General features: G+C 49.5%; 1 protein-coding gene across 1 annotated transcript; it reads left to right on the forward strand.

Annotated features, from left to right (window-relative positions):
* Positions 1-3,668: 3,668 nt before the first annotated feature.
* On the forward strand, positions 3,669-4,610 carry LOC311123862 (cyclin-dependent kinase 2-like; the record flags this gene model as incomplete). Its single annotated transcript, XM_084198083.1, has 1 exon — positions 3,669-4,610. The coding sequence occupies one exon, from the start codon at positions 3,669-3,671 to the stop codon at positions 4,608-4,610; it is 942 nt and encodes a 313-aa protein (XP_084054209.1).
* Between the last annotated feature and the right edge of the window lie 13,445 nt (positions 4,611-18,055).

Raw genomic sequence — 18,055 nt, forward strand, 5'->3', positions numbered from 1 at the left:
GTACACGGATGCTTCAGGTATGAGCGGATAATGAGCCATGTGCGGACAATTCAACCTAGAGTGGATACTATAGCCTTGGGGGAAAGATTTCAACCTAGAGTGGATACTATAGCCTTGGGGGAAACATTTCAACCTAGAGTGGATACTATAGCCTTGGGGGAAACATTTCAACCTAGAGTGGATACTATAGCCTTGGGGGAAACATTTCAACCTAGAGTGGATACTATAGCCTTGGGGGAAACATTTCAACCTACAGTGGATACTATAGCCTTGGCTGGGGGTTAGACTAATGGGCAAGTGCACACCCCTTAGACACTCACACACTCCCAGAGTAGATTTAAAAGGCATTGTGTTCCCAGAGTGGAACCACCAAATACAGAGGCTCTCTACTGAACAACCTAGTAGACATGGACACACGGAGATCTGTCCATTTACCCTGTGTCAAAGCAACAGCCATGCATAGTTCACCTGACTGCAATTGCACACATCTGGCCATCATCACTACATTGATGCTACAGTTGATGCGGGATTCGCCGACGTTCACCTTCAACTCTGCACAGTTGACACTGAATGTAAACAACAGAGGCAATCGCAGGCTATATGACGTCCTTTGCTTGCTGGAAGGTATTGGGCTTCTCAGAAGAAATGGCAAGCAGTACACACCCATGACACAATGGTATCAGATGCCGAAATTTAACAATGCCAGCATGAAAAGTACCATGGGGATTATTTACCGGCATGTGCGCACTAACCCAGGGGTGTTCGACATACGGCAATTGGCTGACAAATTCAAAATTCAACTTCGCAGGATGTATGACATCTTCAGTGTCCTGAGTACACTTGGTGCTTTGACAAAACAACCCCAAACCGAGGCCAGAGGATGTTACGCAACCGCTAAATGGCCACAGTCTGATTCTTCTGTGCTCTACTGGATACATGCTCTGGATAACATCTGGGGTGACCCGCCTGAAGTACAGGTTGTCCACAGTAACTCACCACCAGAGGACTTGTGGATTGACAGTGATGATTCAACATCTGATGCCATCATAGTCATCCAGACAGACTCCCCTCAATTCCTCGCAGTGGAGTCCAGCCATACCACTAGCTACTGTTACGACTGTTACAAAAGCAAAGTGCAGTGTATGGACACTATGGACATGGAAGCTGAAGTACAGGTTGTCCACAGCGACTCACCACCAGAGGACTTGTGGATTGACAGTGATGATTCAACATCTGATGCCATCATAGTCATCCAGACAGACTCCCCTCAATTCCTCGCAGTGGAGTCCAGCCATACCACTAGCTACTGTTACGACTCTTACAAAAGCAAAGTGCAGTGTATGGACACTATGGACATGGAAGCTGAAGTACAGGTTGTCCACAGCGACTCACCACCAGAGGTCTTGTGGATTGACAGTGATGATCCAAAATCTGATGCCATCATAGTCATCCAGACAGACTCCCCTCAATTCCTCGCAGTGGAGTCCAGCCATACCACTAGCTACTGTTACGACTCTTACAAAAGCAAAGTGCAGTGTATGGACACTATGGACATGGAAGCTGAAGTACAGGTTGTCCACAGCGACTCACCACCAGAGTTCTTGTGGATTGACAGTGATGATCCAACATCTGATGCCATCATAGTCATCCAGACAGACTCCCCTCAATTCCCCGCAGTGGAGTCCAGCCATACCACTAGCTACTGTTACGACTCTTACAAAAGCAAAGTGCAGTGTATGGACACTATGGACATGGAAGCTGAGCGCTTTCACTTGCGCTTTCACTTTGACGACCTATCGATGAACCTCTTTGAAAACACAGATGGCTTTACCAACACAGAGAGCCTAATACAACAGTCCTTATTGTTGTTAGATGGAGAATGTGACAGGCTGCTGGACTGTTGTATTTGACAACGAACCAAGCTATAGGTGTCCAACACACTACACACAGGAATGTTGTTTATGTCGGTACCAATATGTCTGTCTCTTATCCTCAATATGATCTGTACACTTCCCCCTACACTTCCCTGTAGGGAGTATATCATACTCTGGGTACAAATAAATAAAGTCTATATATTGATATACAAGGCCTATTCCTGTTGTGCTCTTCCTGTTGTGTGTACCCCGTATTGTATACATGTATCAGTACTGTTACTCAGTATGCTGCCACCATCATGTGGGTGTCTATAACATTGCCACCCAGGTTGGCTGCCGGTTGATTGTGATAGGATGTGATGTGTACAGGTACAATACAGTACGAAACGCGGAACCAGGGACACAGGACAGGGACACAGAGAACATACATATTGTGTGCCAAGTGTTTTATTTGTTGTCAAAAGTAGACAATCAGTGCCGTGCTGCCACCATGCCAACCCCAAATAGCAATTTATGAATTTATGAGTAAAGAAAGCAGTATATCACATCACATCACAAGGCGTATACCACAAGTAGTATATCACCCAAAGCACAACAAGAAAGCATTTAACACCTGACGATCAAGCCTGTTTGACCCTTCAGCAACGGAAGAGTAAGTGGTTGATTTTATAAAGACCGGTACATGTCATAGAAAAAATCCAACTCTGGCCTGGGCTCCAGCGGTAGATTCGGACCCCCCCAGTGGTCACACCTGATTTTTATTCGACGACAGTCCTTCTGCAAGCAGCTGACGACAGTGGCTCCATCGGGGTGTATGTGGACATATCTCAACCCATTACTCTCACTGAATATGTGTTTGCCCCTGCAGAACAGGACGCCTCTTTTGGTATGTGAGGGGCCCAAAATAGTCCAGTATGGCCATTCCCATCTCATCCTGAGCCTTCCATATTTCGCTAGAGACACATATTTCATCTTCTGTTGCAATTGCCAGACCTGGACAGGCTATGCTCCCGAACCTCGACTCGGTTCGATCTCTTACGTTCATATATCCGCTCACGCTGAATGTACCAGGTCCGTTGGTCTGCGGTATCTGAAATTTGGGAATGGAACAACCGCAAACATAGGTCAATGTGATACATACACTCACTGTAATGGCCTTGTGTATATGTATGTAAATGAAATAGCATTGATTGTATGTCTTACAGCGCAGACCAGGTATCTGTTCACGCTCTTCGTAAGGTCTATCAGACCCTTGTCGCCTGGTTCGGTGTCGAAAGACGAGTGTTGTAACAGAGGCTTTATGGATTCAACGCCATGCTGTGTAGAGAAGGTCCCATCTATCTGGAAGTATAGGTACGTCGGGGGTGAGCTCTGTGCCATCTGTGCAAGCGAATGTAATATCACCCTTTGGGTTAGAGGAGAGATATAACTGGTTACAGCCACTACAAGTCCACAGCCAACATCTCTTGGTACTGGTTGGTTTTCTTAAGGTCTATATACCCTGTGTTTCATGAGCCATGAGTGGGTGCTGAAACCATGGTTGGATGGTGTAGCAAAGGGACGCACACCCTGGAGCTGCCCAGTGACAGGAGCCACAAGCCACACAGAGTGTGATTGTCTCCCTGACCTATCAACACCGGCTGGTCGGATGAGTTGGACATGGAGAATTGGCCATGGTATATATATGTATATATATATAACCATCCACATATATACACACCTCACCCTCTCAACCGTTCATATATTCAGCCGCTTGACCACAACTACCACAGAAGCTTTATACCTAGCAGCAGAATGGAGAGTTACCTGAAAGACTACGTTATTGGCAGAGGAGCCTACGGGACCGTGTACAAAGTCAAGTGTCTGAGAACTGGAAAAGCTTTTGCCTTGAAATATCACACTCGCGGCGTAGATGATTCAACCGTGAGAGAACTCTCCTGTCTCGCTGCACTAAGGGGTCACCCCTATGTGATCCATATGCACGATTGCTTCTTAGACAATGGGAAGATAGCCATGCTCATGCCCTATGTGCCCTACACGGTGAGTGACGTGATTCACAACGGACAAGGTTGGAAAGTGTACAAGCAAGGCCGGTCTCTGCAGTTGATCCCGTTGAGTTTTGTGGCTCACATTTCGGTCCAGGTGGCTACTGCTTTGTCTTACATGCACAGACTGAATATAGTGCACCGGGACCTGACTCCTTCCAACGTGCTGCTGACAGAAGATCTCACTGTCAAAGTGGCGGACATGGGCCTCTCTAGACAATCCTCGAAATGGATGAGTCCAACTGTGGTCACGGAGCCCTACAGGGCCCCGGAATTGTTTGTTAAAGGTGACTGTGCAGAGTACACCTGTGCCATAGACATGTGGAGCCTAGGGGTGATGATAGCGGAATTTATGGAAGGTAAGGTGGTATTCCTAGAGCGTGCAAATCGCAGAGAAAAGGTGTCCACACACCAGATCATTTTAAGGACTCTATGTCCCAAAGACCATCCACGTGCACCGATCACACCATGGGATCCTGTCACCTTATTGCCCCAGGTTATGGAGTGTGAACTAGTGAAACGGATCGTCTTCAGATTGCTGGCTTTCCGTGACACTGAGAGACTTATGGCTCACGAGCTGCTGCAGGACACAGAATGGAGCAAGGTTGCTCATATGACCGAGGAAGACAAAGGTATGGTCAGAGGCCAGATTGAGGAGAATCGGAGAATGGACGTGTCAAAGGAAGTGTGAGAGACTAAGCAAAGACAAAGACCAACACCAGGACTGCTTGCTCTGTGTACTTTTATTGTGTACTACATTTCATGATTCATAGATATATACTTGTGTTATATAATTGTGTAGGCATACAATACAAAGTTAAACCTATCTGTACGTCTGTCAATAAAAAGTGTATATAGCACCCTACAACCCTGGCCTGGTCCATTCGGTAGTACATTCACAAGTACATTCACAATGCCAACATGATCTGGATGTGGACATATAATGTTATATAATGTTATCACTGAATACAGTGTTGCGCTTGCATTCAGGACAGGACAGGACAGGACAGGACAGAACAGGTGCAGGACAGGCTACAGCCTCAAATGTACTTGGTTACATGTAGGTTATTGTGAATATCACCATTGACATTGACATGTAAAGCGGGGTCAGGATACTGCGGGTTTGTAGAGTAGACCCCTCAGATGTCCCAGATGTCCCTGCAGACTTCCAGGATCTTTCAAAGTCGTCTATCATCCTCTTCACGTCCCGTAGGTCTGCAGGAGACACACATAGTGAGCTGCATGCAACTACTATTACAGTACTGCCAGTATACAGGTCATTATACACAGAACCAAACCAAAGAAGAAGGAGACAACACACAAAGCACAACGCACTTTCGCTCACATCGAGCATTTTCACCGATGTTTTCATGTCCTCAACCTCCTTGAGAGCTGGCATCTCCATCGTTGGGATTCCGGAGGTCGTTTTCTCCGCTATGGTGGCACAACGGCGAGGCGAGGCAGCAAGCTGGACACTTGTACACGAGCTGTCAGCTTGCCCATGTCGCTGATACATGAAGTAACGGTATTCCCTATCGCCGTATCCGCCAAACGTGTTGTTGACCATGAAACAGCAATGCCCTGGGCTTATCTTTCTGCTCATAGTGTCATTCCACACTTGGCGTAGACTCCACATGTTGTTATCCTGGGGTTCTATATACAACATAGATATTGTAATGACACCATCGAGAGGGCCAATGAACGCAGCCTTCTTACCGTCCACTCTGGCAGTATAGTAGAACATACCGCATGTGTCGGCCTTTGCGCTCAAATAGAAGGTTTCGTGTCCTATCCTGTACTCGCCTTCATCAGTACAGGTGAGGACGCGAATGCTAACTTGGTATCCCACTGGGGTATTGGTCAGCTCGTATATGTGTTCACTACCTTGGACGGCTTTATTGTCTTTATAGAAAGACTGAGTGGGACTGTCCAAGTACCCGGGCAGCCTGACAGGGTTTCCCATTGTACCTACAATGGTGACGGGCTTATGTCTATCATCCGTACGACCTGTCGCCCTCTTCAACACACAACTCTCACAACACTCTAAGGTTATCGCTGCCATGCACAGCATACTCAATGTGATAGAAAAGTACATTGTCATAGGGCGTGGTGCTATAGACAAGTCTGATATGGCTTGGAGTCCTGTTGATGCTACTTTCACAGAGCGGGAGCACAGTGCCAGAATGCTGCCTGCAGGAGCTGTTAAGCCCTTTATATACACGCTGGAGCCTGACACGTCACACACACACACACCAACCCTTTCGTCCACCCAATGCTGTGACATCCTACCCAATGGTACCTCTATGGGGTATGATGATGTAGTTAAATACAAACTCAGAAGAGAAGAGACTGTGATATCCGATCTCGGCCTACATATCAGACCAATGTTAGTTCAGACGTTCAGACCCTGACTGTGATACCCAACCTAGGCTGATGACCTATGGCTGGATGAATGGGATGCTGTCCAATATAGTCAGTAACAAGGAACCCCCAGTGTGAACATAGCACAAGAATAACTGAATACGCGCTGTACACTGGTACTTGGGTTGGGAACACATTGGAGCTATTGGAGTAATTGTGGTTGTGGAGGAACCTGTCCATGAATGCCATTGTAACCACCATACCATGTCTCTATCTTCCATGAACGCACCAATCTACACTCCACCTCAGGAGGATCATCTCAGGACTCACAGCTACAAACGACTGGTGGAACTGAACATGTAAGGTGTTGTACTGCCGGGGTGTCTTCCCAACACCAGATACGTCGCCCCTTCGGGTACGTATTACGATGTGAACAGCGGTACAAGATACAGTGTACCTACGAGGACATTGATACTATTGAGGAAGCTCTGGACAAGTGTCCTTTCTACGGAATGTTACACAGGACTATTGTGCATAACATTCTGATTGTATTATTCCTGCCGGGGATGGAGCCTCCGACCTGGATGCCTAACAACTTTCCATGTTATCTCATGCCGAAGACAGGTCGCATTCACCTCACCGTGGTACCCACGTCTACTCCCCAACCGACCTATCCCAGGAGAAGCATAACGCATGGAGACGACAGCTTCACTATACGGATATCTTCACAGTACCACCCGTCACGGTTCCACCCTGCGGGGCGTAATGTACTCAATGTTCGAACTACGTGCTTAACGCCTGCCACATTGTTTGTGTTGGTGGACCCAAAGAAGACCATAAGGGCATCGTTGAAAGATGACGGTCGGTTCAGCTCAGCGGTACTCCAGAGTCCCTACGCTAACCTCACAACTAGCAATGGACCTTTTCAAGATCGAGATCAAGTACTCGTGGTTCCAGTGGATCAATTCGGTGTGGTTCTCAAACGTGATGCAGAGTATGGTCTATACACCAAAGCACCTAAAGGTCTTGGCCGCTTACTCAAAAGAGCAATGCAGCGGACCCTTGGAGATGGTCGCACGCATCCCCGACTAACTGCGAAGACAGCGGACGAATAAGGGAGTGTACACACTGACAGGGGTGATCGGTGTCCTCATAGACAATCATACTTTTGTTTTCTTGACAAACATATCTCTGACCAGGTTGTGTGTTGATATATGTCTTTGTTATTAAATAAAACCTGTGTGATGTGTAAGAACCCCAATAAAGTATTCCCCAATGTATTACATTATAAGGTGCAGTGTGTGTTATGTTCATCGTGTCTAGGAGTACCACATATATGAAGCGGTGCTATTATTGTCACCATATAACACTATAAGTAAGGACTGTGGTTGTGTAACATCATGCCTTCCACACGCAGTAGCTCATCTCTGTGCAGAAAGAGGACCCGAGAAGAGTCCTCCGGTACAGGTGCGTGTAACGAGTGTGCTCACATAACGATGATAGCCAACCTGAAACGTGAAATCCTCCAACTCAAGAAGTCACTGGATGTGGAGCACGAACAGAGGATGGAGTCTAGCCGTGAGAGAAAGATGTTGGGTGAGGGCCTCGCCAAATGGCAAGGAGAACAAGCAGCAGAAAGAAATGTGGCATTGGTAGGTGAGGCTATGGTAGGAAATATAGCGACCAAAGCTGCCACTGACCGCTTGAGCGATACACACAGGCACACGCTATATGAACTCGAGTTGTGTACAAAGGAACTGGAGGACACGAGATACGCTCTTCAGGAAGCCTGTGAGGAGCGGGAAGCCTTGAGGATCAAGCTGTCAGAGAGCCGCCAGCCTAGCAAGGATGCAGAACCCAAGGAATATGCCGACGGAACGCACAAGACAGAAGACTCACACCCTCACTTAGACTGGGTAGGGAGACATTACCTTGCGGTGTCGCTCCCGGAGGACCGCATGTTCAAACCCGGTCAGTCTGTCACACCGGTCGGGGTGTTACAGAAGCTGTTTGAGATCAGGGTAGGCGATAAACTGGCAACGGGGTTCAGTCTGATGGTGGAGAATATGAACATCATGCTATCTCAACTGGAGCCCGAGTGGTACGCCAAACACTTTGGCTTCTGTAGAGCCTACGTGCATGGCAATAAATACAAATCTACAGACAGGGTAGACACCGAGGACTTTGCGTGGCTGCTGTTCGAGTATGGGGCTCACGCACCGTTGATCGAAGTGCTCGCCGGGCTCCAAAATGTTCTAAACAGTACGGGCAAGGGAGGAGTGACCACGGCATCTCTTAACACGAGCAAGCACATGTACAGCTCGTATGTGACACTGTTCAGAGACACGGTGTCAAAGGCCTACGAAGGTGTTGTACGTGTACGTCAGAGAGCTCAGAGGGTGCGTAAGGCGCAAGGTGTCGTTTACGTGCCTCTTACTGCAGGCTTGGGTGCTGATCAGAGCGACCGTCAACGAGGTTCCCACTCTGTCAGAAACAGGGTCTTGCGCTCTGTACTGGAAGGGATCGAAGCTCCCCCTCACATCAGCAGCGTGTTGGCAAATGGAGAGGTAGACAGAGTGTCTCGCCAAGACCCCCTTCGCTTAGAGCAGTCACTCTCTGCGTTCATGAAACTTAGGGGTCTGGAGGGTCAGGACAAAGCTGGACGGTCTGCTGTTCATCGGAGTAACCAGGAACAACAGGTCCCATTTAAGGCCGCTACGTCAAGTCTCCTAGCAGGGCCTCTTGAAAACCGGGTGCTGTTCCATTCACCTTGGTCGAAAGATTCACCTGCTCTGTAGCGCTTTACAAGGACAGAGTAGTAGGGAGATATATATATATATATATCGCTAGAGAGATAGGCACAGAGATATAGTCAACCATACGGACATGAGCAGGTCAACCGAGCGACACAGAGATGGGCTAGTGGTGTGCGAGGCTGGCAGCAAAAAACAGTGTCTGGAAGAGGAGGATGAGGAGGACCTGAGAACGAAAGCAATGTTGGCCATGTCTAGATACTGCCAGGATCGTTGGGTGAGGACAATGGTCAAGCTGCACATGTCTCGAGGCGAGCGTATGAAAGTGGCTCTGCTGAGCGGAGACGCCGGCTGCGGCAAATCGTATGCCATATCACTGCTGGAGAAGAAGTTGAGGAGCATGAACATCAGCGTGGCTGTGAGCGCTATGACCAACAAGGCAGCGGGAACCCTGATGGAATCCTGCGACCTTGACCACGTCTACACGTTCCACAAGTTGATGGGGTTCAAGAAGGAACTGTTGGACGAGAAGCTTTCGCTCGACGAATTTACGCAGCATTACTGCAAAGTGTACTGGAACGTGATATCTCGTTTCAATACACTGCACCAGGCCCAGTTGCCCCCCGAGCGGGACGATGGGATCAGACGACATTCGTGTAGACAGTTGAGACCGGAGTCTTGTGCCGTGTGTAGTAAAATGCTGGCGCGCCTTAGGATGTCTAAGAACCCCTCGGAACTGGCACCCATGGAGGACGCCCCTGCGTTTCTGGGAGTGAACGTGCTGATTGTAGACGAGTACGGTCTGATGAACGTGGAGCTACTCGAGAGGATGTTGTGCTGCCTGGCTCTCTTCTACGGACCCGGTAAGGGTCCTCTCATAGTCTTCTCGGGCAGCGTGTCACAATTGCAGCCCGTGGGGTCCAATCTGCGCATTTGGCAAACGGAGCGATTCGATGGTCTCCTCTCTTGTTCTACTCCGCTCTTTGTCAACAGGCGACAGTTCAAGGACCCGGGTTACGCTGAGGCCGTGACGTACCTTCAGTTCAACACGGTCACGGAAGAGTCTCGGCGCATTTTCAAGAGCCAAGTGGCTGTCCGCGAGGCCGACATTATGGACCCAGACTACGAGCCAAAGAAGCTGAGGATCTTCCACCAGGACGAACAGCAGATTAGATACACAGCAGCGTACATGGACAAGGCGAGCCAACATGCCCGCATTGGGGAAAAGTTTCTCAGTGTGTCTCGGAACCGGGCGCCCTACAAAGGACCGAGCGCTTGGTACGAAGTGCTGAAGCAGGCCGCTCAGACGCTGCCCAAGATCTTTTCAGTGCCCAAATACCGTCCCGGGATCCGCACCACGGAAAGGGAGTATCTGAAAGTGGACAAGCTGTGGGTGGGTTGCAAGGTGCGAATGATCTGGCACATGGACTTCAACGGTATACAGGTTGCGAACAAAAAGACATTGGGGTCCTCATCTGCCATGACGGGCACACAAATGAGGATACAGCAGCAGCAGCAGCAACTCCCTTCCAATCCAGACATGGAAGGTGTAGTGCTAGGCATTTCGTTCAATGTACAGGGCCAGTTCAACGAGTTCTACGTGAAAGGGGATCAGACGGGGACCATGTACAAGGTGGCTCCTTCCAAGTGGACCTACATGAACTGGACAGTGACCACACACCCGCTGGCCTGTCTGTTGGCGATGAACACGTACGACTGCCAAGGCTGCACCGTGCACGGGCAAGTGCTCTACCACCCGCCCAGGTATTTCTCCATGTCACCGATAAAGCCTTCAGTGTACGTTGTGCTCACTAGGGTGGTGAAAAGAGGAAATCTACAAATGACAAACTGTAACTTTGCCGAGAATGTCGGAGCTGTCGACTTTTACAACCAGAGCCTGGTGGCTTATCGCAAGAGGGTGGAGATGAACTATTCATCATGACACACCTATACTACAACACGCACCTCTATAAACACTTATCCCTGTGTAGTAGGCAGGCCTCATTTGAACTGTCACCGTCCACACACACTGCAACCAGATACTGTGAAGGTGAGGAGATGAGCTGGGGTGCTGCTACATGGCACACGCTAACACTGGAGGAGTTGATATGCCTCACGTCATCCAAGTCTCTAACTGAACTCACTGAAGAGTACGAGATGAAGGATAACCGAGTTCTGTTGTTCATCCACACGCAAGGGTCTATGAGTGCTCCTGACAAGAGTCTCACACCACCCCAGGCTAGTGCACAAGACGATCTGAATTCGTACATCATTCTAAGGTGGTGCCCTTGGTTTTCGCAAACCTTCGGGGTGCTCTCGGACGCCGATCTTAACATGCTTACGATCAGGTTGCTCAGGCTCAACAGTGAAGAGGCCCCTATCCTCCTGGAACTACTCACAGCCGCGTCGCTCGTCCTCAAGCATCCCAACGTGCCCTACTCGCCAACCTGTCGGGATCCATCTCAGGCAGAGAGGTTCCTATTCTGCAGTTGACATTCTGCAGCTGACTGACAATTATCTGTACTAGCACATCGTCTGCCACAGTCTAGCAAAGCCGAACCTCTGCCTCTACCTCTGACTCTATTTATAAGTCAGCTATGTCGTCCACCCGAGTGCACCAACCGATTCGTGCGTACACACACAATCTGAGTGATCAGCGGCCCGGTACCACCCAGGTCCCTTACGGGTGCTACAAACACGAGTCGGCTAAGAACTACCTACCCGGTGGCCTGTTCCACTTTGTCAAAGACTGCAATTCGTACGTGCCCACGCTACACGGACTGAGCTCCGAGTTAATACGAAACCTAAAGGAGGTCACGGTCTGCGCCACCAGCAGCGCCATTGCGAATAGACCGTTCCTGAACACCCCGCACCTGTACGAAGTTGAGCTGATTAACACGGGACACAAGTCCCTGAAACAGGGAGACCGTTTCACAGTGCAGCTCCCCAACCGAGAGGATGTAGTGGCGCAACAGGAGGTTGAGGTCGATCTAGGTTACAACATGTCCGTGAACAAGGGCATCTGGGGAGGACTGCTGGCTACTAGAAGAGTGAATTGTGAGTCAGGCGGAGACCCCGTGGAATAGGTGATACAGGCTATTAAACAGGAGGACGGGTTCGACGTGTTTCAACTCATGTCCCCTTACACACCCCAGAGTATACTGTCAATGATGACTCTGGTTGCCAACGGGGCTGGTTATCACCAGGTCACTGATGTAATGAGAAACAGTGCTGCTGCTGCCGTCAACCAGGACTTTGACGCTGGGACCATCAACGCTATCGTGGAGGACGACGGTGTCAAAGGGTTTCTCAGGAACGTGGTCGGGCATGCCATGAACATAGTGGAAAGTGTGCTAGGCTTTGCAGGAGGACAGGTGGTACGAGCCTGCAGCGGTTATAATTTCAGCACAATCAAGACCGGTGACAGATTCATGGGCCAGCTGAATATGAACAGATGGCTTTTGTGAGAGGTTCAGTGGAGACCAAGTTAACACGATATGACAATTCCCTACTCTGTTTCCCCTACGTGTAGTACGCAGTTCCACTGTATCTTGTATCTCCATTCATGTCTACCCCATTGTACGTTTGATTGTTTTTGGTTGATGGCAATAAATTTGTAAAGGTTGCTTTGTATGTTCCATAATAAAGGACGAACAAAGATGAACAAATAAATAAACTATACAACAGGTACCTGTCCCCATACATCTTTATTCCTTGTGACACGTTCCCACACCATAACAGTACACACCACAATAGTATAACCACATGATGATCACTAACATCAAACACACTTGGTAACACATTTTTTTTTCAACTGACGATCAGGGTACCCAATGGAATTCTTGTTACACTTCTTGATGTACTTCAGATTATCAGCATCCCTTATGAGCTGGCAGGCGCTGGGGTTTACATTATCGACTTTAGCATAAAGCATCTCTAGCATGGTAGGTGTCATGACTGAAGGTTTGACTCTACTGAATACAACTTCGGATTTGGAGTCACTAGCAGCAGCAGCAGCAGCAGCAGCCCCGGCTCTCACATCCAGGTCGTTAGAGTCACTAGCAGCAGCAGCAGCAGCAGCTCCGGAGCTCACAACGTGGGAGCTGTCGAATGCGTTGTCAGAGGTAGAGCTGTTGTCTACAAGGCTGTGTGTAGCAGACTCGGCCACATCAGCACTCTTGTCTTCCCCAAACGATATGGTCATCCACCATTGCCCGGCCCACGGCTCCGATGCCTCGCATGGATCGCTAGTGATCATGGGGATATTCACGTGTCCGAGGTCGAGTGACCAGCTATCGGCTGTGTCGTTCAGTGGGCTTGTCTTTCAAAAGGTTCATCCACCAGCTGTCCTCCTCAAGACGACCCATGTCTCACAAGGTTCTCGAGTCGTCTCACTCTTCACTCAACTAATGCGCTGGTATGGAAACACAGTCTAGCGAACCACAGGCCGATGTTCAGTAGGACCAGTATACATAGGATTACAGTAATACACTGTTCCAAATGTTTCTCCAGTGACGCTGATTCACGTTTACTTGAGCTCACCTTTGGCTCTCGTTGTAGATCCGGGTACACCATGTCCTTTGGGCCCTAGGGAAATGGGTTGCCTCTTTGCTTAATAAAATAAATATAATTATATATGTTCAGCGTAACGTCATAAGGTAATCTGGGCCGTTCTCATAGCTCCCCAGTACAGCACGTTTGCGGGCATACCGAAGAATAGAGGCGATGTGTACGACAAGGGAACTATAGCAAGATGGGCCGTGTTGTAGAGGAGAATGACTGCCATGAGACTACACCAGAACACCGGGGCCTGGTTGTATTTGTCATGAGGGTGAAATGGTATCTGCTGTCCATGTCCAAAAGCTTGTCTGCTGTAGCGAGCCTCGTCCGTGTCGGAGTCAGTCAGTCTCTCTTCCCTGTACAGTGCGAGCACCTCGCCTTTGCTTGTGGTCGATAGGGCCGAGCACTGCAGCTGCCTGGTCCTCTCGAGTAGAGTGTTCAGTTCCATGCATACGTAGGATGTCACAGATTTCACAGCTGCAACCAAGAAAATCACCTTGTACCCGGCGAGCCAGATGGAGTTCCTTGGCGTCAGGTCCCCCTGTGCCAGGTCGTATGCCAGGTAGATTATGGAACAGAAGAGAAGGTATAACCGAGTCCCTTGGTAAGATGGCATGAGTTCAATTGGATCGAACAAGTCTCACGAAGCCGATCGTGTTAATCCAGATAAACACGAACGTTGTCCAGTTCAGAATTGGGAGCAGAGACGGACCTCGTCTGTCCGAGCATTGGATCCACGAGACCTCCGTGCCGCTGCAGAATTCGTAGTATAACCAGGTGTAAATGTAGGTGGCTAAGAAGAAGATGAACATGAGGAGTTTCTGGGACATGGCTACGCCCGACATTGGATCGGTGATCACGCCGGTGTCACTGCGACTGCTTCGTCTCTCCGAGCTCAGGATGGTAAGAATGGAACCTCCTATCAAGGTGATGCATACCATCAGAGACCACAGGGTGCCCAGCAAACCCCATGCGAACAAGTTCCACAATCTGATTATGTGCACAAAGATAGTGGCGAAAACTAGCACGCTCGAGATAACCTTGAGTAAGTTGTAAAGGACACCCTTGACACGCTTCATTTGCACACAGGTTCGATTGAGCCAGCACACGACGGGAGGTAGGTACAAGGGGTGAACGTTTGTAGTCATCATAGTCCTGTTCAGAGATGCGCACAGGATCAAGTCATGATCGGGTAAAAACCTTCTAGGTAACATGTCCCCGTCGATAGAGGTAGCGAAAGAGGCACTGGGTTACAATGCGGTTGTCTTTATTTTTAATGTGTACCAAAACCGAAACTTGTTAGGCAGCTAGGCTTGGTTGGCCAATCTAGCCGAGTCTCCCGTGTTACCCGCAAGGGTAGTGCTCTGAAACCTGGACACGGTCTCCTGTCCGATTGTAGTCATCCTATTGAACACGCCGTGGTTATAATAGCGCCACTCGCAAAACCCGTTGCACCTGAAGGTGTTCCCTGCCACCGTGCCTATATGGACATAGTAGCAGTTTCGGCTGTTTCTCAGGTGGTCGTGCAGTTCCTCTTCGTCAGCAACCCAGATGAGACCTAGTGTCGCACCCGCTTCTTCTCCAAGAATGGTGACATTGTTTCCCGTGGCGGGCACCGATTTGGCTATCAGGTACAATTTCACAGCGTGGATAGCGGCATCACCAGGAACCGTGGTATTTTCCACTTCACCTGTGTGGTACACAGTGCCCGATGTCGACGCGATGGCGCCCACCAGCTGCACAACTTGCTTGACAAGGGATGGCTTTGACACAATAGAGTGTAGCACGAACCACAAATGGTCACTGACAATGGGTACATCCTTGAGAGCGAGCTCTGTCACGTTGGAAACCACAGTCATGCGACGCTGACGCTGGGTCTGACGGTTTGGGTGGCCATCGGACCTGATCATATCGTGAAACCTTTGGAGCGATTTGTTCCACTCGGAGACAAACGTGTGGATAGGGATTGCGGGGATGTACATCTCCTCAGTGCAGGCGTAGATGTTTATACACCTCCTGGCTATCAGAGAGCTCCCCTTGGCGATGTAAGTGTTGTACAGGTCCACGATGGAAGAGTAGTCTTCTGATTTACTGAGGATAGGCATGAGGCTGACACACACATCCCCAACTCGAGGACTGTGTTTGGTAGTGGAGGCGATCAGTTGAGAGGGTACGTGCTTGAAGTCGAGATTACCCAGGGCTAGGTTGTTCCATTGCCCCTTATACCCGTTCAACCCAGATAGCACCACGTCGTTGTCCACGGGTTCATCTGTCACCAAGGGCCTCCGAATCCAGCCTTGCCGCAACTGGACCGATCTCACGGGTGGTTCGTTGAGCATTAAGCAGATGGACTTGTGCGAGGCCATAGTATGTGTCTGCGATCATAGAGTGTCAGATTCTAGTAGTACACGGTTGGTCCGTGTGTCATTAGTTGTTTGCTTACTGGTGTGTATGTAAACAGTTGATCCTTCATCATAACACATCCCCTGGTCAAGCACCCCATCATGAAGTGTATATTTTTTATTGTATATGTGTATATTGCTATAAAGACAATAAAGACATTTAGAACCACGGATCTTGGTGAGATTTTATTATGTTCACACGATACATCAACAGTCAATTTGTCACCACGATTTGATACACCGCTCGGGGAGTAAACAGCCTGCCCATTGAAGAACCCTTGCCCTGCCTGCTGCTGCTGCTGCTGCTGATGATCCCGCAGATGTTGGGGTTGAGTTTGGCTAAGATGTTGAAGTATGGGTGCCAACTGCATCAAACTCTGTAGATCTTGTAGTGGCGCTTGAGACTGCTGATATTGTTGCTGTGGAGGCAGAGCTGGCTGATGCTGCTGCAACAGCTTGATCAGATTATCTATTTGGGTCTGAGTAGCAGACATTGTATCTTCCATCTGTTGGGGTTTGGCCTCTGAAGTATCTCCTTTAGGGTCTGTTACTCCGAAGTTAGTATCTTTGTCAGTAGGTTTAATACCAGCGCAGAGTTTAGTTTTCACACCGGTGCGTCTGGTGAAATCCTTAGCTCCTAGTACCGTGAACACTGTGTCAGGATCGTCAGGACATCTCAGTCTCTGAGTTAGTACGCTATTCTGAACCTTGATGGCCTCTAATACATCCTTCAGCACTCGCACCTCTGCGGCTTGGTCTAGCACGGCCTTCCTCAGGGATTTAACAGTCTCTGTGACACTCTGCCCCTCGGAGCTCTCGTCCGAGACATCAAAGGGAGTTTCGGTCTGGCCACAGACCACCCCGGCGCTATCCTTCAGATCAAGGCCTGCGTCGAGGACCGAGTACTTCAGCGTGGAAAACCCCATCCTGGTCATTGTCTGGCCCAGATCCTTACCTGTCACCAGGGTGCAAAAGCAGCCCGGCCTCATGGGCACAGAGACTAAACTGCACTCCTCAGTCACGGGGCCGCTATTGTTGTCTCCCACTGTGCCTAAACTGAAGCCAATGCTAATCTCCGGCTTCAACACGCAATTGGTGTACTCGGTGTCGTTGCACGCCACACAGCAGTACAGGAACGTTTTGTCAACAGACCTGCTGTGGACGTGCCAGTAACACTTGACTCTACCGATGTCCTTCTTGACATTGTGTGAGAACACAGCCTTGCCGGGTTGGGGGTGACACGCTCCCGAGTACGACATGTCGTTGGCCACAATGACATTTTTCCTAGACTCCGGGTACACCTCACCCTGGCCCACACCAAACACGCTACACATCCCCACGAGGAACTTGTCACTCCCGCCGCACGTAACCATACTAGCCAGCGCCTCGGTGTAATCGTCCTCGTTGGTGCCGTAGCACTCTTTGCAGAAGATCGGCACAAACAGAGACTGGTCCGAAGTCAGAGTCCCCTCGGGACACTCGCGTATATCGGTATAGTCCACTAGAGTCATGCTGGTCATGTTTATTACGGCTCTCTTCTTGTCCTCGCTCGACACTTTCACAAACGCACACTGGTCTTTTTTGCAGAACACTGGTCCTACCCTGGACCCCTCACTCACCAAGGGGGTTACGCCGCTTGAGGACATCGCGACTCTATCCCCTGTATCCCGTGCGGATGAAGCGAGTACCTAGAGCGAGGACCTAGGGCTCACCGCCTATACTTTAGTGCGAACCCTACTGGGGACAACGGTTCACCTTGGTGTTGAAGATCAGATTGTCTCCCCAGACAAACTCCTTGTCAAACTCGATCAATTTCCGCAGTGCGAGACAAGAGATGTGTGTCACGTTCTCCACTGTGCAATAGGGAGGGGTGCCGGTGAATGGTAAGCTGCGACTGTCGCAGCTTGTTTGGGTGAGCGTGAGCTCGGATATCAGTTCGGATAGCTTCATAGAGTCCGACAAGTTGAGTGAGAACACCGCCCGTAAGTAGGCCCTAGTCCGGACCTCATCGAATTCGCTCTCTTTGACACGTTTAGCCGAAGCACCTTTGCACCATTTAC

Source organism: Coregonus lavaretus, assembly GCF_964263955.1.
Source record: "Coregonus lavaretus genome assembly, contig: HAP1_SCAFFOLD_947, whole genome shotgun sequence".
Classification (NCBI taxonomy): Eukaryota; Metazoa; Chordata; class Actinopteri; order Salmoniformes; family Salmonidae; genus Coregonus; species Coregonus lavaretus.